Below are 25,116 nucleotides of genomic sequence, written 5' to 3'. Positions count from 1 at the left end.
GTCCACTATTTTATCTACTTCTTCCAAATAAATATTTTGAATAGGTTGATAGATATGGATACACTATGCTGGAATGGAAGCAGTATGTATTACTCCAATTAGTGACATAATTAAATCAATATTAATAAATATATTCCTTTTCATCAAATAAATTAGCCAAATTTCTAAGTAGTGCATATTATCCGTAATAATAAAATAGATCATCTTAAAAAATGCTTGACAGGAAACAAGTATTTCGACTATTACATGATCTGATTAATTAAAAATTTAAAAATGTTCCTAACCACTTAGCCAAAGTCTTTCCATCTGTTCCTACGTATCTTGTTATAAGATAAAAATTCATAACATAGCGAGAACTTCTTTAATAAGGCCAACTTCAAATATTTCACATACTGATTTGTGGTGAAAATCTAAATGCAGTTTATCCCTTGACTGAATGGTTAGAAGAGTGAATACTCATATGCATAAATACACTGGGGCAACAAATGTAAGTCTGTGTTAGAAGGTTTCCTTTGAAGTCAAAAGTTATTGAAAAAAGAGTTCCCTTTCCACACATATCCTACATTCCAGTTTACACACCACCTTCCAAAGGTTAATGTAGAAAATCTGGCATTCTGAAAATCCTGGGCCTTTCAGTCACACTCTAAAGTTAGGATGAGGCCAATATCCAATAAAATATTCAGCCATTTTGAGTTAAATATGTACATCATAGTTATCAAATTTTTATGATACAAGAGAACCCAGGTAAAACTACAGGTAGAGCTGGCTTTGTGTTGTTGAAGACAGTTTGTTGCTTTTTTTATTTCAAGTGATATGCACAGTTGGAACGACTATTGAGTGTCTGCCAGTGATAAGATCTTAAATGTTATGCTGAGATTGGTGCTCATTTTTTAAAAGGCAACCTCAACTTTTCCTTGATTATAAATGGAAATAAATACAATAACAAATGGCACTTTATCTATGTAGATTGCCCTGTAAGATCTGGAGAGATATGATGTGTGGTTTGTGGTTAGGGGTGCTTTGCCAAGTATTCTTCTAAAAAGACATACTTTTTCATATAATAAGTTTTAGTTCTTATTCAGAAGATTTTTCCAATTTATACCATGGAACTTGGTGTCAGCAAAACAACATACTAAAACCATTAACAAAAAAATAGAAAAGAACTGTAGACAGAAACTGTTTTATCATATGTACACACGTACTAACTATTCCAAGCTTAAGTTTCCCAGGAAATTAAGGTCAGCTGCAAAGTTTTGGTCACGGGGTTGCTTTTATCCAAATGTATTATCCAGAAAGCTGTAGTTTATCTTATGCTTTGCTATCATCTTCTTTTGACTGGATGATGTCATTAGCAACTTTGATTTCTATGGTTTCTGGATTTAAAGCTTCTTTCCCATTTTCCTCCTTCAGTGGCAGCTTCCTATCAGAAAAAAAAAGAAATCATGGTCATTACAAAAAATAACAAATGATGTGGAATTTAAATCTACAAGGAGTGCATTCTTTACACAGTCCATAGTGCTTATAGAAACATCAGTCAATGAAAATAACACATAATTATTTTATTACTAGTATTGAGGTTCTTTTTTTTCAAATAAATTAACATTAGTCCCTTCCAGTTCTTGTGCAGATGCATGAAGACATTCAGATGGTATTTTAATTTCAGAAATGTTCCTTCGAGTCTTACAATCGTACAATCCTAAATTCCAATATCAAGGGAATCCCCACTCGTATTTACAGGAAAGATAAAACACTGATTTCTTTCAAAAAGTTCTAAAAAATCATTCCCTACTCCTGCTAGTTAGCTGTCAAAAATATAGCTGTGAAAAATATGTATGGTTTAGGTAGATGTTCCTGTAACGATATCTCTCAGGCATAGTAGCTATTTATACTGATTCCAATTTGGGTTTGTTTTCTGTATTTTTTTTACTAGGGAGTAGTATGCATATGCATTTTTTCCATTCATAACAACGATTAAATGTTTCAGTAATCTTCCACTGTGATTGCTTTGATGTCTCAGTGTGCTATATTTTATTCTGTATGAGGAATTCTTTAGGAATGTCTTGTAATAACAGCATTTAAAGACAATAAACAAAACAATACTCAAATTCTCAGTCATATGACATTTCATCTGTCTGAAATTAACTAGATGTTGAACAATGAGCGTAATCTTATCTAAGACAAATCTATGAGAAAACTAACTTCTTCTGTTACAGTAAAATATGGGATGTGTATCATCAGCTCTCTGGCTTTGAACATAGAGGATGTTGTCAAGCAACTGTCTGTTCCACATGGCACACAAACGAAACAGCCCACAACACAAGACTTGAAAGAATGGAAACAGCAGAATTTTTTTTCTATTTTTGAAAAAGAAAAAAAAAAAATCACAGAGGCAGAGGAAACACAACTCATGAGACACCTGTGTTATAGGCCTAATGAAGCAAAATGAGCTGGTATTAAAAAAATAAACCATATTTAACCAAGATTTATGTAAGATCAGAGCAGTTACTGAAATGATGGTGTGCTGAAAAGGAGGAAATACATAGCCTAAGTCATAACTGAGCAACTGACAATATATTAAAAGTAAATTTAAATAAAATACTTTTTGAGAAGTGGATTAAGAACATGTCACAAATAATGTACAAGTATTTTAAATAGAAAGATATTGCTAAACTCTGTTGAAAATTACTAGATATAACCAAAATCCAGGTAAATGCAAACAGTATGACACAATCAGCCTTGCTCTCAATGCAAGCAAGAAGAGAAATAAACTACAAACATATAAAGTGTTTATAAATTTTCCTCACTGAAAAAGTCAGTACAGCATTCTGTGACCTTACTGTTTCAAAAAAAAAACCCAACACCTGTGGTTTTTTTAGATATGGTGTGATCAGTTCACCTACTGATGAGGACAATATTTTTGTTCTTGTGAAATTTTCCTCTCCTTTTGTGTCAAATATTAATTCATTTTTAATCTCTATTATCAGATTCAGTAGTTTCCCTTTTTTAACTAACTAAATCAAGTTTAAATGATTTAATTACATTAGTTTTCTTACACTTACTCACTATATAGCTGTGCCTATTTGAAATCATTCTATATTTTTCAGCTGGGTGAACATTAATTATTCAAATCAAAATGTTTTAAAATTGAAGTATTTTCAAAGAAAAAAAGGACTGGGAAACCTTAAAAGGTTCTTTTTGTTTTTCAGACACTGTCTATTACCAATCAGCAATGTTATTTAGTTCCTCTAGCACTGCATGTGGCCTAATCACAATATTTTGCTGATATTACCCACACAAAATTTAGAACAATCACTTCTCTAATAGATGACTATTTCATAGGAAAATGGCTCCTAGCCATTTTGGTACTGAAATTCACCCAGCTTCCTTAGTATGGAGAAAAAAGTCAACAAATACTAGGAATATAACAATATCAGACTAGGAATTTAATTATAGTATCATGTTGCACGTGGAATTTTAATCACATTTCAGAAATACAGTAAGAAATACACAACTTATATCGGTTTCCTGCCAGTATTATTAAAACTTTTTACTTTCAGGAAAAAGTGCTTTGTGCTAATCTGTCACAAATGGATCCCAAATATTGCTTTAACAGCGAGTTAAGTTTAAATGAAGGTTACTGAGTAATATGATGAGTAAATATAATGAAAATACTACATTATTGTGGAAAAAAATCTTAGTTATTTTACACAATTTTTTACATTCAAAGCAATACAGTACCTGTGTACATGTAGCTCAGCTTCAAAAAGAAAATGCAAGAAAGGCTCCCTGAAAGGTAGGCATAAGCTTAGACTGAATTCACATTCAAGAAAGAGACAGGCATCACATAGGTAGACATCTTGTACTGAAATAATCCCTTTCAAATACATAGACATTTCCTGTCTCCCTCTGTTGAGTACAAATTTCACCTAATTTAAATTGAAGATGTAACTCCGAAGTCTTTAAGGCAGCCTAAATTAGCCATAATGAATCCTGCCTTGTATGGACACTACCTGATTGATTCATCCCTGAAGCTCTTCCCTCCTGCAAGCTTAGCTCTTCCCTACAAGATTGCTGTTGCACCTGTTGTTCAGAATGTGTGTGTGTTATTCCTCCAGAAAGACTTATCCTATCGCATCCTCCTTTTCTTCAGTGGCATCTCACCCATTTTTTATATTGCTTCTCTGCTTTATCTGTTATGACTTGTGAATGAGCAGAAGGTCTTGCAGTGTTCCCCTAGAGCCAGTGTCCCTTCAGATGTCCTGACTGCCTGATGCTTTTGACTCATCTATGGTTTCTTCAGTGACACTGCCCTGAAACTTCAGCTAACCCATCTGACCTTCATCCAGCTGTGGCTTGCACTGCTGCCTTTTGCCATTTGTTGTCAGAAAAAAAATGACCAAGAAAGAAATCGTCATCATTACTAGTATCTTTCAGCAGCCCTATTCTCTCAGAGACAAATACCCATCAGATACCTTATCCATTATACCTATACCAATGATTTAACTATTTTCCCTGCAACCAGTGACCAGTCCCTCAGTAAGATTATAAAACATTTTTGATCTTAACTGTTTCATATTTCAGTCTGCCAGCTGTTCTACTGACTTGGACAAGCAGAAAGATCTGAGCTTAATCTTTGCTGCTATCATGTTCCACCACATTTCTATGTCTTTAAAGACATTAAATAATTTGGCACCAGTGGCTTAGCTGCTAATGCAGCCATGACCTAATGTAGTTTGTATAATGTTTACAGTTACATTCCACTGACTCCTTAGATAACTTGGTTCACTGCAGTACCCCTCAGTACAAATTCCAAGTATTTTTCAGAAGATTAAAAAGACTATTCTATAAGAGTTCTATCAATACTTGGCACACTGCTGATCCAAGGAGGCAGGCAGGGCCAGGCCCTCATGTTCCCACCCCTCAACATGGCAGGCAGAGCAAGGATGGCAGAGGGGTGTGGGCCCACGTCCCACCAGAGCTGGGCATGGGCTGCTGGGATGGCTGGAGATGAGAGGGGCCTCCTGGGCCATCAGCAGAAGAATAGTAGGAAGGATAGTGAGGATAGGGCAGAGCTGCCCATATCCCCGGGGTGCTGTCTTCATTAAGAGAATAACAGAAGGAGCTCTATGGGAGTCAGAGTGGCAGAGAAGGCAAGAAAAGTTCCTTAAGATGTTCACTAACATCCAGGTATGTTGAAGAACTCCCACAATTGTTATGTTGCCATCCCATGGCTGATGTGAGTGAGAGTCTGGGTCACAGAAAGAAGAGAAAAATGCCTGGTGATAATCTTGGCCATTGCCCTCAGGGTACTGTGGTTTAGATCAACTACTGTAAAAAGACCACACTGCCGAACTGCACTGCCACAGCACATGGCTGTCATGTACCTCTTTACCTGGCAGAGTGAGGGCAGCCTTGCAGTCAATATTGTAAGACACTGGGGAATATTGGGCTACTTACTCCGGCTCTGTGAGAGGAGTAGTCTCGTTCGGCTCATTTACTGGGCTCCCGTCTTCATGGCTGGTAATTCTTTCATCCTCTGTTCTCATTTCCACTATTGGCTCTTTTGATCCATCTTTCCTAAAAATTATTAAAAGAGTCTGAGTTTTTATCATCATATTAACTACACTGCACTTAACTAATTACCAAGATCTCTTCCCTTCAGAAGCTGGCAGAGAAAAAGTGGAACTAATTATCAACAATTAACACCACTGAGACACACTTAGCAGTGTGTCCTCAATTCCTTGAAGTCTTCAAAGAATCCTGTACGCATGGCTACTTACCTATCCCACAAAAATCATAGATTAGCATCTTAAAAGAGCATTTTGTTTACAAATAAATAATAAAACAATGGATGACCTTCTCATGGGAATAGACATAAATTTGGCTAACACAGTATAGTAAGTATAGAACTCAACGCCCAATTATGCTTGAAATTTTTGGAAGTATAAAGAGCCATTCTTGCAGCATACACATTGCCTAAGTGTGTTTTCAGTCTTCTAAGATTCTGACAGTTTCAGTTTGTGATAAGAACCAAGCCCACTCTTTTCAGATTGGTGGAAGAAATTCTCTGTTTCTATGTGGCAATTCCCCCATTTTAGGAACAGGGGCTAATTTTTCACAGACAAGGCAATTAATAACTTTTGTTTCAGTTGGACAATGGATTGTTAAGAGGACAGAACAGTGAGTATTGTCATTACACTTTTGTTGGTAATATGGTCTTGATATGCAAAGCACTGTTTGCATTTAAAGCAGTATTTATTAATAGGACCAGCACATACTTTGAATCTCGAAAGACAGATCAAAGGATATCCAAGGATATCCAAGATACATCTGATATTTTCAAAATAAAATCTCTTTCCATGTATACATTTCTTCCTACTCCTGACATCCAATCAGGAATCATATCCTCTAACTACCAGCTGCAGTCTAAAAACACAGGGTAACCAAATACAGGTGTCACAGAGAGCAGTCAGAAGCCACTCAAAGATCCAGAATGTGATCTGACATATTCAAATGAGGGAAATGTCAGCATCTTTTAGGGAATGGCATTTGGCATGAAAGAAATTCAAATTTTGACCCTTAACACTTAACATTCAAATCAAAGAATAAGGTAAATAAAAAACAGTTTCAACTTATTTATAATCAGACTCACTGAAGATAGCCACAACAAAGAAAGAAATATAATTAAATAGTATCGTTGTTCTTGCAAAAAAAAAAAAAAAAAAAAAAAAAAAGTGTCATGGAGGAATTACTCTTACACGACCAGCTCTAGACAACATGGAGTTGCATCTGTGTATCAGATGTTGACAGCAATGCATAAACTGCTGTCAAATGACATTTAGAGCTGCAGCTCCCTGAGGTCTTCCCATTCAGAAGGGGTCTGTACACCAATTCATACATGGTTACTTCTTGAAAATGAAATTAAAACACAAACTGAAGTGCTGTGCTCAATAGGAGAGGACAGCTGAATCTCAGCCAGACGCTGTAAATGCTGACTCTATTGAACAGGACACGCTGGCTACACGCAATAGAAAAACAGTGTTATACTTTCTATGACTGTAACCTGTCAAGAATTAGGAAATATCTGGTTTAAGGCATAACTTCTTTTATTCAGAAACATTACTTGATGTAAATACTGCGTGCCTGCTTATGATTGTTTTGGTTCTGTGCAGCTGTTTCAAAAAGGGTTGAGAACCCCACCAAGAAATCAATCAGGTTACCTCACAAAGGCACAGTGTCTGAATTCCAATAGCCAGAAATAAAACGATAAAAGAGACTTTTACACTTCCAGCACTGGCAACAGAGAACTCCAGTGTAGCTATGAATAATAAGGGCCGACGTATCTGCTCTCCGATCTGCATCTGGGAAAGATGGGTTCTGGGAAGGTGCAGAGGAATGAAGTGCATGTTCTGAATCCTGGGAGAGCTGCACCGCATAGGAGCTGCACTTATAAATGCTATTTATGCCACAAAATACAGCTTGTCACCGGTATTACATCGTACATTTTAAAAAAAAATCTTTTAGATGAGCATATGAAGCGTATGACAAGAAAATGAAGCTGCCACATTAAATAAATAAATGGAACCACCTAAAACAAGGGATGATAAGTAATCCTCTCTCTGTCTCATCTTTTGGAAACCCTGTGAACACTGGTTCTTTAAAGAACTTATTTTATGCAATCAATAACTGAACTTGTTTTTCCAGAGATTTCACCATCTGCTTTTATCATTTAAGGAAACTTGCACATAAATGACCATTTCATTCCCTTTTATCTAGCCACTACATGAGGGTATATTTGAGAAACAGGATTGCTCTTTCTCCTTTATTTTTAGCAAGCATTAACTATTGCCATGAAGAACAATCTTACTCACAAACAATTCAACCACATCTATCTCAGAACTTCTATTTTTAAAAGTAAACAATACTTATAATTCCAAAACTCTATGGGCAAAACCCAAGATTTTCTAGTAATAGCTATATTTGAGAAACTTTTTCATGTATTTTCCACAAAGCTATGTGCTTTTATTTCCAAATCTACTGGCACTGCCACAACCACAGGCTAAGTTTTTGGGTATTAGCAGCTCCAAGCAAGATGAATTTGTAGCAGTGCAGAAATGTGCCTACACTGATCTATGATTGAATTTTTCTTCTAATAGAGTAGCATAAGTGGCATAAGATGGCCGTCTTAAAGTGAAGCATGGTCCACGCTCCTCTTTTTTGTCTTTGTTTCTCCTTTAAGAAAACAGTTGTCCACAAATCATAGAATCACAGAATGTCCTGGATTGAAAAGGACCTCAAAGATCATGTAGTTTCAACCCCCCTGCTATGTGCAGGGTCACCAGCCACCAGACCAGGCTGCCCAGAGCCACATCCAGCCTGGCCTTGAATGCCTCCAGGGATGCGGCATCCACAGCCTCCTTGGGCAACCTGTTCCAGTGCCTCACCACCCTCTGAGTGAAAAACTTCCTCCTAATATCTAACCTAAACCTCCCCTGTCTCAGTTTATGACCATTCCCCCTTGTCCTATCACTGTCCACCCTCATAAACAGACATTCCCCCTCCTGTTTATATTCTCCCCTCAAGTATTGGAAAGCCATAATAAGGTCTCCTTGGGGCCTTCTCTTCTCCAAGCTGAACACTCCTAGTTTCCTCAACCTTTCCTCATAGGAGAGGTGCTCCAGCCCTCTGGTCATCTTAGTGACCCTCCTCTGGACCTGCTCTAAGAGCTCCACGAGAACAGTTTTCCAAGTAACCGTAATCTTTTGTAACAGTCCCTTTATCAATCTGCAAAATGTTGAACAGCAAGGTTTTTCTTTTAATTATGTTTCTATAATATGTAAATAATACTCACAAGTAGGCAGCCTTTCCTTCTTCCAGTTCTTTACTTTTTCCACTTGAGCCACTCTTTTTCCCACAAATCCTCCTGGTGATGCACATTAGCAATCCGCATTGTCGTACAAAGAAGCAGCTGACATCAGTCACAACAAGGATTAACAAAAGGGCCGCCACTCCCAGGCCAATAACAGCACGAAGTCCAAGACCATTAAAAAGAGTGTCTTGAAAGAAAGAAAATTTGAATTCATTAATAAAATTAATCCTGAAGAATAAAATTTTCTGAAGTTTTTAAGTCACAGATCAGGAGGTTAAAGGATGTTTACAAATACACCATTCAGAAACTAAAGGAAAGAAGCAGTACTGGAAATTAAGTGCATATACAACACAGTAAAAAATCCAAAAGCCATCTTTTCTACATAACACTCTCCCACTGCTGAAAATCCAGTATGGTCACAGAGCATAAATCACATTATTCAGTAATAAACAATATGATACTTTTAACATTTCAAAACCAAATATATCAGAATGGATCCTAAGAAAAATACTGTACATTTTAAATAATAACAGTTGATGTAAGTTGTCACCTTCCACATTTCAAATGTAATTAATTAGCATTGGTGCTAATGAGAATTACTAAAGAGTGGTAAAACAATATTCTTGTAAAGGTCACTTTTTTAAATTACAGCAGAATGAAGAAGTCAGAGAACATTTTTTTTCAAGGTAATAGTCTGCAGAGACAAACTGCCAAATAAGTTAACATGAAGTAAACTAGTTGTATTATTAAATGACTGTCTGGTCAGAACCTCATCTTGCATAGTTTTGAACCTTGAAATACTGTCACGTTTCAGAATAAATATATTCCACATTTGATGCTGCTTTCTGTAGCTGTACTTTTAAAGCTGCTTATCTAGTTATGTCTCAAATGATATTTCTGTAGTAGACAATAATGCTATAGTTTTCAATACCGTGACTCTGAAGGAACAAATACTGCCTTATGAATTCAGATTACCGCTATGAAGGCGAGGAATTGCATCTGATCAGTAACTCAAGGGAAAAAAACAGAACTCGGTAATGGTTCATGGGCCAGCCTAGTTTCAAGAAGGTATCACTCTAGCTTAGGAGTTGGCTAGTGACCATTGCAGGTGTGGTGGTATGTCCTGAGCTGATACCACTGGTGAGGGAAACTTTTACTTTGCACGTTGGTGTAGTGCATCAGCATTCCTTGCTTAGTTTTGCCACGTCTTGGGAGTATGAGTCAGCAGTGCAGTGGTACATTTCCATTTGCAGCTGTCTATGCCTGTTCCAAAAATAAGAGCAAGATTTTTTCACAGCAGAGTACATAAGTACTGTTTCAGCTGACAGACATAAAAACATAAACAATGTGATTTATTAATATAAATGTTTTAACAAGGTAACTGCTATCATCTTTCTCCCACTTTTACAATATACTGCAAATATGAAAATTAAGAAAATATGTTAAACTTTCATAATTTTTGCTCAGCTAATTTTTAAGAAAATGTGTATTTACCTTTTCAAACACAATTTAAAAATAATTTTCTTAATAACTTCTACATCAGTTCATACTAATAGAAATATATGCTCTTTTAGTCTATTTGATACTTAAATGGAAAATTAAAAACTTTTTTCCAGTTGGAGGAGAGAATTTTATTTTTTATGCAATCTGTTTCATTGTCTACTGTATCAGCTGTTTTATTACAGAACTGCTCTTCAGAATGGTATCGTGGTATCATGTAATAAGCCAACACTGAATATATACATTTAATTGGGTGATTGGATCACCAGGTAGACAGATATTACTTCAAATTTATTCTCCCTTTTTAAAAATGCAAAGGAACAGTTTCAAATAAGCAAAATGATGGTGTAGCAATGAAAGGTTGTTCCATTTATGCATTGAAAGTTGACATTTCACATATATTCTTTCTCTTTTTTTAACATCAGTAATCCTAGTTAAATATTACAAGTCTAATTTCTTATACATCTTCTAAAACTCACTGTATTCATATATCCACCCATTTAACTGGTTGCACTCTGAGTTGCTGTCAACGGCTCACTGTCCATGAGGAGATGAATAAAGGGGGTGTTCCTTGAGGATACTGATACTGATGTTATTTAATATGTTTGATGGTGACACAGAGAGTGGGATTGAGTGCACCCTCAGCAAGTGTGTAGACGACACAAAGCTGAGTAGCGCAGCTGATGCAACAGAAGGAAGGGATGCTACACAGAGGGACTTAGGCTTGAGAAGTGGGTCTGTGTGAACTTCATGAAGCTCAACAAGCCCAAGTGCAAGCTCCTGCCACTGGGTCAGGGCAATCCCACGCACAAGTACAAGCAAGGTGGGGAATGAACTGACAACAGCCCTGAGGAGAAAGACTAGGGGGTGTTGGCTGATGAAAGACCTGGAGTACTGCCTCCAGGCCCGGAGCTCCTAGCCCACAAAAGATGTGGAGTTGTTGGAACAAGTCCAGAGGAAGGCCATGAAGATGACCAAAGGGCTGGACACTTCTCCTAGGAAGAAAGACTTTGTTCAGACTGCAGATGAGAAAGCTCTGAGGAGACCTTATAGTGACCTTCCAAATAACTCAGGGAGGTTTACAGGAAAGGTCGAGAGGGACTTTTTAGACTGTTTTTTTTTTTTGTTTGTTTGTTTGTTTTCTTTACTGACAGTGATAAGGAAAGGACTTAGTTATAAACTGAAAGAGGAGAGATTTTGATTAGATAATAGATTTTTGACTCAGAGAGCAGTGAGGCGCTGGCACAGCTGCCCGGAGAAGCTGTGGTACCCCATCCCTGGTGGCACTCAAGGCCAGGTTGGATGGGGCCCTGGGCAGCTGAGCTGGTGGGGGCAGCCCTGCCCTTGGCAGGGGTTGGGCTGGGTGGGCTTTGAGGTCCAAATGGAGTCAAAATACCAGTTCCATTTTGTGCCGTAGCACAAAAATGTATTTGTATATTAGGCACATTCTTCTTCTAGTTGAAAATACACTTATTTTAAACCATACAAATTCAATGCTTTGTGAGTGAAGATGATCTTTTTTTTTGTTTGTTTTGAAAGGTTTATTGTCTACTTGTCCAAGTAGTCTAACAGGACTATAAATAATGATTGAAAAAAACCAATTTTAAGTTCAAAGTTCTGGAGGAGATTTCATTAACCTTCATTAAAATTATGCTAGATTCAAGACAGTGTGATTTTTATTATATAAAATGTGGCATAAATAATACAATATACCTTGTCATGATAATGAAGAAAAATGCCAACTTTAAGCAGAGCCACTTCACTCTCTGCTCCCTCAAATTTATCAATGAATACTTACAGAAATACAAACTTTTTAGAAATGTACAAAAAAAATGAAGGAAGTTTCTATAAATGCCATGGAAACTACTGGCAATTTTCAAGGTCTCTTTTATTCTATAAAATGTACTTTTAATTTTCAAAAACATAACTGAACTTTTTTTTAAATAGTCATCTAAATAACAGGAAATACCAATGAAGAACTTTGGCAAGTGGAGCAGAATTTCCCAGTGAAGAGAAATAACTGGAAAGGCAAATTTTATGGGCATACAGATTCAAATTCAGAGTGAATTCTTTCTGGGGGTTTAGATCAGATACATTAAGTGGAAGCAGGTCTGAAGTAAGAATAATCACCAAAATGTCTACAGACTATACGAGCATGGTACACTTCATATACAGAAAACTAAAGTTATTGCTTCTGCACAAAAAGACTGGAACTTCATACACAACATTCATATACTCACCCTCATGTTACATAGATCCTTTGACATGACGGAAGTTTTCTGTACTTGTATGGAATCACAACGTATATGTTGAACTGCTTGTGCAATAATAAATAAATAATAAATAATAAATAAAATAATTGCCAGTGAAGTATGAAATATCCTGTTTGAACAGGGGAGTTAGACAAGAGGAGGACCTCTCCAGAGGTCCCTCACATTTTCAGTCATTCAGCGATTCTAAGTTTTGTTGAAAAACATTTAATGGAGTGCCTTTTTGTTCCTTTATTCCCTTCTCCTCATTAGCGGTGGACACATAATTAAAGAAAAGAGATGATTCCACTTAGTCCTTAACTTTTATGGCCATTTACATTTTTAAAGAAAAGAAAAAGCAATTATATAAAATACTTCAGTAAGCTCACAGGGTAGTATCTGACAGATACATTTGAATGGGTGTCCATGTGTGTGCATTATGGGGTATTATACTTGAACCATCATCCTTTCTTTCAGACAGGTTTGAAGCTAAAGTTGGAACTTCTTTTCAGCTGCAGCAGTCAAAAATCATAAGCTAGAGGAGGAACCTGAAGTGCTGCACTGGGTAGTGGGAGGAAAAAACCTTGATCCGGCTTGTCATCCTCTTGAACTGCCCTAAGCTTGCCAAGACATAGGTTGTCCATCCATGATAGCTATTTCTGCACTATGAATGTTGTCTTTAATTTTTATCAGATCTGGAACATTTCTTGGAATCAAAAGCTTCTAAAATTCAGACACTTATTCAAAACCTCTAAAAAAATAACGTATTTCAGAAGTCAGTATCTGTTGATTGGCACTCAAACAAACATTGTACCAAAAAGTCTAACAGCTGTACAAGTTTTCTTTTCTACAGCTAAACAGCACGTACATCATGCCAAAAATAACAGCAGCAATGAAAGAATTTATCAGAAATGTTACAAAATTCCAGACAGACAACATGGATCTGAAATACAGGCCCAGTCCAGATATAAAAATGTATGCAAATACGCTACAATGTGTCTTGAAGACGGTGTATGACAAAATACACAAAAGCCAGTTTTTACTTTTAATCAATGAAATTATTGATTTGTTTTCGAATATTTTGAAATGCTTCCTTCTTTCCTCTGGGGATATATATGTACATTGGAATTTGTAAAAAAAAAAAAAATAAATAAAATAAAAATCAATTTATAGCATCTGAAAAGGACTCATTACTCTTTTATAAATGATATAATAATATATAATGCTTCCTCGCATTTTTTTGTACTGGAAATTGATACACTTCAAGAGTAGCACTTTGCTTGCTGTCTGTAAAAGTGTTCTCCTGGATATAGGTGAAGGGAGTGATGTGTGCTGTGATTCCTTTGGTGGGGATGATCAGGATGCAAAGACTCTGTGACACCCAGTGAATCTCCCAAGTAACACGCAAGCACATTCACTCACAGAGTGAATTGTATCCTGGGTAGTACATGAGAGCAACATGTACTGAGCTTTGGTAGCAAAGCCCTCAAGAAAATAGTTTGATGACTAAAGACAACGCTTAAGCTTTGTGCAAGAGCTAACCACTACTATGCCTATGCCTTACTGAAACAAAAAGGAGAAACCAACCAGTAATCCGCTCTCCTGCCCAAACAAGCTCCGATAATTTGTCTGACAGAGCTGAAGCTGCATGTGCTGATCTCAGTGATTTAAAGCAATAAAACTTGTCTGTTGAGTCAGTAAGTGTCCAGCAGCTACATATCTACCTCCAGAAGAAATAAAAAATACAACACAGTTGCAGTATCAACTTTTAAACAATTGTTATGATGCTGTGCGAACATTTACTGGGATAATGTATGATGCAAAAGAGACCACTCCAGTCATTAGGATTCTTTTCTATCTCATCCTTTAATACAAAAAGATGATAACTCCATAATCAACAATTATGGAGTATCAAACAGCAAGTCTCAATGCATTTTTTTCTGTAGTGATTTTTCCTTCAACTTCTCCTACGACAGATACTGCTGCAGGGCAGTGTACAAGCGCACAAGGATATGTGCTCTGTACAGCACTAACAAGCACTGACAGACACACCTGACACACACACAACTGTGGAAAATAAGGGGACATTATTATTGATCCTGATGTAACTGACTAGCAAGAGTGAAGGATCACTCCAACTCTCATGGCCATAAATTATGTATCTTCACTGAAGATACCAACCAGCTGGCTCATCACCACGCCTGCCCACAGTGGAGTTACAAAGCTTTAAACTGACTGCACAAGATGCACACACAGTCAAGGCAGTCTGCTGTGCCAGAAACATTACTGACTTGAGAGATGTGAGCCACTTAAAGAAGCATTTCTAAAATTCTACTTATCAGAAATGTTATCCTTTCCTGATACTCCTTTAAGTGAAGGAGTCTTTCTTTACTACACGGATATCTTCTAGCCAACAAGTTTTCTGAAATTACTTTTTTTCATTTCAGATGAAAATTTCTTTTATGGCTCTTTCTGGGTACTGAATAGTACTCAAATTCTCAATTACTCTAATGGCCTTTTTTTTTTTTCATTTTTTTTTTTCATACAAAAGTGTCTTAAACGAGATGCAATTGAAAAAGCTAAATAAAACAAGCGTTGTAGTATAAATTACAGCTTGAATGTTCCTGTAGAGGATGTCTTGTCTGTGTCTGATTAGGGATATGAAAGGAAGGGAAATAAAGCCATGTTAAGTAGAAAAAGTTCTAGGTTTGGAACTGAAGTTATTCTTTGGAGCTGTCAATTACATTTTTTAAGCAGAGTTTTAAAAATTACTCCTAGTGTCATCAATCGATCTTCAAGCAGCTTCAGAAGCATCTCTAGCACACCTAAGAGTTATAAGCTACAGCTCTTTTTGTTGCATATTTGCTCTGCAACTATACTAAATCACAGCTTTTTTTTTTTTTTTTTTTTTTTTTTTTTTTTTGCTATTGGTTACTTCCTTGGGCAACCCTTGAGGAAACAGGGAAGAAATCCCCACTCTTCCTATAGCAGCAGCAGCAGCAGCAGCAGCAGCCAGACAAGGCCAAGAGAAGAAATTCATTTCCAGGGCAATCTGTTTCACACTTCAGCCAGCCAATCAATACATTTTCCCCAGTTTTTTCAAGGCAAAAAAAGACAAGGAATGAAAGGAAAGCCCCAGCACTTCACATGTATGAGAAAGCATCACTTTTTGCTTTCAAAAAAAAACACCTAAAAATAAGGACAAACAGCCTGGTCTTCCTTCCGGTATACTGAGTGGTGAATAGCTGTGCAAAGACATTGAGTTTGTGGAAATTGTGGCATCAGCTCCATGCTCAGGATATTAAAGGGCCTTGAAGAAATGACTGTGCCCCAGTTTCCTCAATCCAAACTGACAACAGATTTACTGAACATTTCTTAAAGGAACTTATAAAAATCTGTAAAGATTAATTAAGATTGACGTGTGTATTGAAAACATACAATTATGGGTGTTCTGAGTACTGTCAGTGCATAAAAGATGAAATTATTTTTATTGTGCTAATTGGAATTGGAAGGATTCAAAATTATGTGCATATACCACAGAGACCTGAGAGACTTTTGCATCTTCTTGGTGGATGACAACTGTAACCAGAGAAATATAGTCAGGAGGTCTCTAAGAGACAAACTGTGTTGGTTCTGTATTTGAAATGATAAAATATTTCAGGCCTGGCAGCACTTTCTTTTAGTTCATTACAGACGTATATGCAAACACAGCAGTTTTGAGCTTGGAAGTATTACTTGGAATAATATTTTAAGTGCATAATTATTGTATAGCATTAGCTATAAAAATATAAGTTTAGTATTATGCGAGTTGGCAGTATACGATGCATGTTTTCATTTGAAATAGTTACACTGATACAACTGCAAATGTCAGCAGTTTGACACAGCATGGAAGTGCTGTGCACCACTACAATTTCTCCGAGCATAAAACACTTGCCTTTTGAGATACAGTTCTTTCAAGAAGACAGATTAAATTGCTGTGCTTCAAATGCTCTGACAGTATACTTATACATATATTTCACAAATTTGCTCTGTTAGTTGACTATCATGGCAGCAATCTAGCATGAGCCAAACCAAAAATCAGGGAATTTTAATTTAATGATTTTTATTTTTTTCAAAAGATCTATTTGCTATTAGATAAAACACTGAGGTTTACTGTGAAAATGTAAATATTGACACAATACGAAAAAATCTCTCCAGTTAAAACATAGATAATTCAAGGAAAATAGTATTTAAAGTAATAAAGAAAATACAGATAGAAATGGTTTAAGTCATTTTTGTTTATTACAAAAAAAAAAAAAATGAAGACAGAACTGCACAAAATGTGAACTTTGAACAACAGATGAAAGACACAGAAAGTTACATACATTTCTTGACACTGTGCTGGAAATATGCTGAAGGACATTACATTGACACTATTCAGACATTCTTCAGGGACAAAGCAGAGAGATGACAGCAGGCATTGCATGCATGAAAGAAACCAGTGAACAAAGTGGCAGTGAAACACGAATGTGATGAACTGAAACCATGCAATCACTGTACAAATTAAACTATTTTAAATCTAGATTTTTCTAATTGCCTTTTATGTTGATTTTGAAACAATAAACTCAGAGAAACAGCGCTGCTTGCAATATGTTTCAGAGAAGTAGTTTGGGGTATGCTGTATGCATTTTTAAATGCAATTCTTTTGGAAACATTCATTCAGTAGATTTATTTTGCTTGTATTACAGCTCCCTTAAAATGTATCGTTATTAAAATTATATGAAAATGACGTTTTTACTAGGAGTTGCCTCTACAAAATGTCGGGTATGAAATAATAAATATTCAGAACCTTTAATAACAGTATCATACTTAGTAATGTAATTACAAAGACAAGAGTGATTACAACTTTTTCTGAGAACTTCAGTCAGTTTATACACAAAATGAACAAAATGGATATTCCTACCTCAGCTGCTTGACCTAGTGCCTGTTAACCATTTACAATTAACATATCTTTCAAACATACATCTTCCATACAGGTACTGTTTCTCAACTGGAAAGTTGTCAGATTTTCTATGTGTGCTATTTGACATCGTTGACTATATTAGATTGCCACTGGCATTAGAACAAACAGACTTTTCCCTGTAAGTTCCATCACTTACGCTTTACATCCACTATGTGTGTAGCAAAGGAAAACTGAAGATTCCTTATATGCCTGGAGAAATGCAATGGATGAAGTAAAACGTGAGAAGCTCAACAGAGCCCTGGATGTAGCACAGATTTCAGTGATGCTGTTACAGACTTTAGAAGCTACATTTGTCTGTTCAACAACTTTGTTTTTCCCCTTTTCCCTAAAAATTCTGAAGAAATGAACAATGGTAATCATCAACATAATGAACAACAGATAGAAGACTGGAGACTATTAGTCCAGTCACAAATTGTAAATGCATCACTGTTATCTTTTTAATAAAAATTCTTTTGAAATCTTAATCCATTCATCTTACATTTATATATAGGTTTGAGTGGAGCTATAGAATTTAGTGCCAGAAGCTTCTATGTTATAACTAATTAAGGCCCATGTATCTAACTGAATATTGATCATACTTTTACATCTTTAATTAAACCAGTGTATTTGTCTTCATTCTAACTATTTTTCCATGAACATACTTTTCACATTACTGTTTGGCTCTGCACTTCCATCACAACATTAAATGGAATGTTAGTTTGTTCTTTAGTGATGGTATGCTTTGTATATCCTGTGAAATCATATGGACAGACATACTTTATTCCTGACAAATGTATGGATTATGTGCTAGGCAGGGGGGTTGGAACTACATGATCCTTGAGGTCCCTTCCAACCCGGGTGATTCTGTGATTCTGTGATTCTGATGTGGGAAGTATGTGTTTTTATGGGCAGTGTTTTCCTATTTATCTAGACACAGCAATTTATCTTCTAATAACCCTACTGTAAAAAATAAAGGATCATATCTGAAGTTCTGCTAGGTAAATCAAACTATTTTATAACTTGTCAAACTCAGGAAGCAAGAAGACAACTAAAATCTGATTAGGAAAGAAAACAGCCTTAGACTCAAAAAGTTGTAAACAAAAAGATTTTAAAAATCTGTTCTTTAGAGATATTAAAGAATAATCATTATCCTTCTTTATTTTTCTGCACCATCAATTTAAATTTAAGGCTGTAAGTTCAGTGCAGAACATTTCAGCGCTTCAGTCCTGCAGACAGTTGAATGTTAGCATTTCAAAATATGTGACAATGTTGAAAAATGGGAATACTTTACATTGTCAATCATGAGATCTAAAATCTCCTTCACAATTACTGTATTTAAAGGAACAAATTTACTAATCTAACATTAAAGTACTAATGACAGCAGAATATCACATTCAATTTGTGAAGACATATTTATCATTTTAATACAGTCTAAACTACAATTTAAAAGCTATTCAGTCTTTACCTACCAATTATATTTTAATTTGCAAATGTCTCTTTCCACTTTTCCTTATTCTTGTCTGTGGGAAGACAAGATTTTAAAATCTCCAGTGTCTTCTTACAGAATGTATAAAATACTGCAAAATAATCTTGTTCTCACTGTTTTCAAAAATGAATTACGATTTTTTGAAATGAAATTCAAACAAAACTGTGTTAATTATTAATATCAGGAGACAGATGAACAACCCAAGGATATTATCCTCTTTTTCTTCCTTCTCTTAACAGTAGTTTAGAGACATTGCTTAGACTGGCCTGGCTCTCCTGTAACAAAGTCCCTGTAATAATTGACTTAATTCATACTCTTTGGACTCGGTTGGGAAGGATAGAGCCAAAAGAAAATTAAATATTCACAATGCCTGATAATTTCAAAATGCATAAAGCAGAAGAGCATAAATTGCAGCAGACCAAAATTTTCTATCATTTTACAAAAAATTATGTATTATTAAGATAAATCTACTATCAGTTAGAAAAATGAAAACTGTCTCTTTATCCCACTGGCACTGGTACGCTGAATATAAAAGAAAACTTTTCAGTCACAGTGTACATGCAGCTTCTAAAATTTTTCACAGCATTTAATTAGCCCTTTCATAATTATGCTTGGAGAGTGCAGAGCTCATCATTCTCTGTGCCCTAATTCCTATCTTGCCATTTTGTATTTCTGCGTGAAATGGCAGAATGGTAAATTTTTAACCAGTGAACCAAGAACAGAGAAAGCTTTATAAGATCTTTTGTATACATAATAAAAGTCAGTAGCAGAGCATAAAGGTTTTAGATTAGGAAAATATTGCAAAATAAGGCAAAATTATAATTGGGTTGAGTGTTGACTGTGCAACTCCTTTTAAGAGATCATCTAAGATTTATTCTAGACATTCTAGTTACCCAGTGACAGGTGCTGACTGGTTTTGATGGTGGCCGTATTTTGGTTTTCTTTGTTATTCAGCACTGCATTAGCGAGTGCTCTATTGTGTCTGCAAAGGAAAGTTATTTTCCTTAAATCATCTGTTGCCTACCCTACAATGAAAAGAACAGCCTCTTGAAAGGATTTGCTGCTGCCCTGGTTTTACAAGGAGCCACGGTGTCTGTACCACTGTGCTTCTGCAAACTGAGAAAGAGCTCCTTGCAGCAGATTATGATGAGCTTGTGCTGAGGCACACCCAGTGGAGATCAAACAGTTCTCTCTTGATCAGTTTGGACTGAGATTTTCAGAGACTTATAATGAGGCCAGACTTCAGCGGGGATTTTTTTTTTTCTTTTGGAATGTAAGCAGCATCTAATTTCTACGTATTTGCTAAATGTCAGTTCTCTGATTGTAAGTACAGACGTACTTGCAGGATGTTTTTCTGTTGCTGGTTTTGCCTTCTTTTTTTTTTTTTTCTCTGATAATAACATGATGACAAAAATTTTCTATACTACAGATTTTATAAATGGTTAGAAAAAAACAAAGCTTCTTGCAAAAGTTCCTGAGACAATTCCTCTCTAAAACTATTTAGCATACACAATAGCACTTATTGCAGTTATAATCAACTGAAAATATATTTTTGCATTTGGAAGTTTTTTGTAACTGTTAAGTGCAGCTAATGGCTCAAACCATAGTTAAACAAAGAAGTTTTCATAAAATAAAATAAAATAAAAAAAGTTGGTGTTAAGATTCCTGTTCTTCAATCAGCATTGTCTCTAGGGACTGAAAGCATGAAATAAATAAGTTTTATAAGAATAAAAAAAAAGTTTTATAAAAATAAAACTAAGGAAAAAAGTCAACATATACATTCATATTATTGATGTCAAAACAGACTTTCACTCAACTAATTTTGACTGGGAACCAAAAGCTTGCACTCTTACAAAATTTGAACAGATATCTTATTCCCTCCCATGTTATGCCAAGCACATGTCAATGCAATTCAGTTCAAATTAGTGAAAAGGCATTGGGTTAAAGTGATAAAGTACATAGGCAATGTTTGTGAATGAAACACTGGCCCTATGTAATGGGGTGAAAGTTCTTCTGAAGATTGTATGAAGGCCAAAAATTTCATTTGCTTGAATTCCAGCTATAACTTCATTGCATTAAATATGCAGATTTATATACAAGTCTTTTTGTGAATAAAATAAATTTTGTGAATAAAATAAATTAGTCTTCAGATTTACACGTATGCATTCTGAGGACATCTCACGTACGAGGACATCTTATGTCAATTTATGACATAAATTGGTTTTCTAAAATGATTTTTTGTTTATTTTTATGATGGAAAGAGGGTCTATTAATGTTGTATTAATGACTTCAGAGAACAACCAAGAACTAGCAAAACTGACAATAATCACTGTTTCTAAGAAATAAGAATATCCTTTACACTGGTGAAGATATGTGAACTTAAATTTGACCAAATACTTTCAAAGTTATAAGCTAATGGTTATAACCCCCGAAGAAACAAAAGAAAAAAAAACATATACTGTAAATGTATAGCTTTTGCTACACTCAGTAATGATTTGAAGTCAAGTACCCTAAAAAAGTCAACTACGCAGATTCTAATATCAGATATATGCAGGCCAACTTTTGCATACATACTTACTAAATCAATTTAGAAAAAAATCTGAGGCTTTGTATTCTTTGTTCCATGCTCCTATGTTCTATGTTACACAGAACATATGTTTTACATATGAAACAGGGAAAAGGCTTCTACCTATTCTGTACTGAAGGTCAAGATTAAGCTCACTGGAATTTCAAGACCAACAAATGCCATGAATTTGAATGTGGCACTGTTCCAGTTTCAGAACTGAATATGGAAGACAGCAATGTATTTTATGTGCTGAAGCAAGGCTGCAGAGAGGTACACTGAAATTATAGGAAATTAAATTCTGTGAACTAAAGCAACTTGTAGACTACAAATCAGTGAATAAATGATTTTTAAAATCCAGTGGAAAGTACAAAAAATGTCTATATTAAGCACAAAGTTTTAACTACATCATGGAAGGAACTATTAAGTATAAGCACAACACTAAAAGCGATTAACAGAGAATCAAAATGCTCTCAAAGAAGTTCAGTTCATGTCATATCTAGAAAACTGTATTACTGAGATAAAAGTCTAGGCAAAGATTTCTTATAACCAAAACACAGTTTAGAAAACAGCATTGACTCAAATCAATCAAATGAAACTGAATAGATCACATTCTCCAACTTCTGTCAGACAGAACATCCACGCATAATCTGTTGAATTTGTTTCAACATTTACAAGTTTACAAAAAAGTGGATGAAGAATTTTACATGCATAGACTGAAGAAATTACACTATTCGGGGTCTTATCTTGGATTAGAAATTTTAGAAGAGCTATAGAAAAGTACATTTATTTATGTCTTTACAGGTTTGTGTTAATTTTCTCTAAATATTAAGAGGGAGAGGAAAAATACGTATTGCTTGCCTCATCAACAGCTTCACAACATGCACCACAAACTTATGACTACAATGAAAGAGAAACCAGCAGCATTCAGCTGCAGGGACTGGCCTCCATTTTCACGTCTAGTAGCTTCACAGCATCTATCTGTGTGGATAGGAAGTGTTAGAGAAAATAAGGGGTGCGAAAGAGAAATATATTGAAAATAAAAAGTGAAAAATCAGATAAAACATTAAAAATAAGGGATCAAAAGGAAAGAAAACAGTGACAGTGGGAAAGAAAAGAAGAAGAAAGAAGAATTAATTCACCAGTAACACTGCCAAATACAATCACTTGAAAAACATCACTATACTAAAAGCATTAAAATATGATTAAAATGTGCATGAAATTGTAACTACTAAGGTGCTTTGGAGCTGTAGAATGGACAAATCTGGATACATTTCTCAGTTCTCAAACCACAAAAAAAAAAAAAGATGTTCCTTAGCAGCAGCAACATGTGGCTCTTCACAGTTGATAAAGTGGTAAGCTCTTTGGTCTAACTTTAAAGCAATTCATTTAAGCATTCAACCTAAAGCATGTGATCAACTCTCTTGAGTTTTCCCTCAAAAGATAGAAAATTATTCAACCATGCTCAACCTAAATAGTAGCTTTCATGTGTTTTTCGCATTGGAGGTACATGGAAGTCAGAAAACTACAATGCAACACCAATTGGAAATACTGGATATTTGAAGCATTAACAAATAGTAGACTAGGATGACAGAAGAAAGTGTAGAAAAAACAAATTACTACATACAGAAAAAGGTTCCCATCATGCCTGAACATAGAGAAAACACAAACTTAGTGAGCTGTCTCTTCTTGCCAAAAAAAGTTTATCCTGTTTCTGAATTACTGGAGAAATCCAGAACAGATCGTTGTCAAAAGATCATCTTAATAACACAGACATAAGTCCACCCAAAATAGGGAACACCAACGCAATTACCAAGAGCAGCTGTATAATTACTTAGATTTTGACTTTAATACTAGGGTGTGATCAGAACAAAGAAGCTTTTCAAAATATTCAACTTCTTGGATATTCAAGTCTTTACAGTATGTCTGGATGCAATCCAATGTAATATATGAAGTTTGTATCTATATATATAGCACATATATTTTCTACTAACAATTATATTGAAAGCTCATTTTCTGTCAGATGATGTAGTCAAGTTTATACCATGCAGTGTATGTTTAAGCATTTCAATCTCCTTGACTGGATTTTTTTTTTTTTTTAACTTTTAGGTACAGTGACACAGTAATTATATGGATAGTGAGCAGAATTAGTGTAAGGCTACTGTTTCAAGACAGATTTCAAAAGAAATTGAAACGTGGAAAATTTTGTGTAGTGTGAATAACCTTGCTTACATCCGAACCTATTTTAAAAAAGTGCATTTTAAGAAACTGTAATGAAAATAAATAAAAAGTCTTAAGTCCCCCCAGTTTCATTTGAACTGTGATGTTTCTGTTCCTTAATAGAATTATTTAAGCTTGAAAACAATTTATTTAAAGTTAAAATCATAGTAGAGGACAATGAATTAGATTTTAGAACAAATATATTATAGTATCTCTTCCAATCTACTGAGTTCACAGCATAAAGAGAAAGGCAATTGCTAGACAAATCATCATCATCTCTCTCAAAAAATACACACTAAGAAATGCAGAATGTAAACACTGTCCCAAATCAAAGGTTTGGGGATTTGAATCATATAAAGTTGCTGCAATGCCATTCAAATTTATCTTAAAACACAGATCTGTTGCTTTATGAATATGCTCTGATGGGAAACTGGCTGCATTATGCACTTATAACATGACTGCTCTTATTCCACAAATACACAACTTAGTGTTACAAAACAAGTAGAAAAGACAGTACTTTACCCAATCCTAACACGTATCCTTACCGTGGTGTTTTTAATGACACAAGTTTATTTAAGAAATAACGATGTACAAGCTGTTCAGAATTCAAAATCAGTTGTTTTTATTAAGAACAGTTTGTTCCTTATCTGTATATTAAGAAAATTTTTGACACAGTAAAAATTTCCACTATGAAAACAGTTTCCAAAAGCTGCTTTCATAGCGTACCTCTTTATATTACTAGAAAATGAACCTAATGATTTTATTGTTTAATACATACTTTTAGAAACCATTAGTATTACAAAGCAACTAGGAATTATTTATGGCAAATATTACATTGTGAATAAGAGTACAATACTTGTAAAGTGTGACTCAGAACTTCAACCTTCAACTTTTTTTTTTTCTCAGTATTCAATACATAAGCAAACAAAATGAATTCAGTTGCTGTTGAATCAGAAGTTCTATGAATATAGAGTAACTCTTTAATTGTTACTAGTACTTTCTAGCATTCTGTTTTTCTAGTATTTGTTAGTAGTAATTCCCTGTGACAGTCATACTGTAAGATCTGTTTTGTCAAAAATAATTTTTTTTTCTTGAATTTATTTCTGCCTACAAACATACATGATCGTAGTGACAGTGTAAGACTCTTCCTTTGCCTGATTACATCAGGTAAGTTCTAATAATTTCAGGAGTAATCTCTAGCCCTTTTCATGTAAAAACCACTACAGTTTTTGCAGAAAATGGAGCAAA

The 25,116-nt window shown here is 35.1% G+C and overlaps 1 protein-coding gene across 1 annotated transcript in view; it reads right to left on the bottom strand.

The window, feature by feature from the left end:
• Positions 1-1,308: 1,308 nt before the first annotated feature.
• The window catches only part of NCAM2 (neural cell adhesion molecule 2), a 127,512-nt gene continuing 103,704 nt past the window's right edge, over positions 1,309-25,116 (bottom strand). The window contains exons 15-17 of the mRNA XM_042809654.1: positions 8,852-9,056; positions 5,458-5,577; positions 1,309-1,420 (exon numbers count right to left, since the gene is read on the bottom strand). Of these exons, the coding sequence (XP_042665588.1) occupies positions 1,309-1,420; positions 5,458-5,577; positions 8,852-9,056 (437 nt within the window). The remainder of the gene's footprint in view (positions 1,421-5,457; positions 5,578-8,851; positions 9,057-25,116) is intronic.

This window comes from Centrocercus urophasianus, unplaced genomic scaffold (genome assembly GCF_019232065.1).
Source record: "Centrocercus urophasianus isolate 14NV4802_14NV808 unplaced genomic scaffold, USGS_Curo_1.0 seq_12, whole genome shotgun sequence".
Taxonomy (NCBI): Eukaryota; Metazoa; Chordata; class Aves; order Galliformes; family Phasianidae; genus Centrocercus; species Centrocercus urophasianus.
Note: the sequence above shows the minus strand (reverse complement) of the source record. Positions and strands in the feature narration are given on the sequence as shown.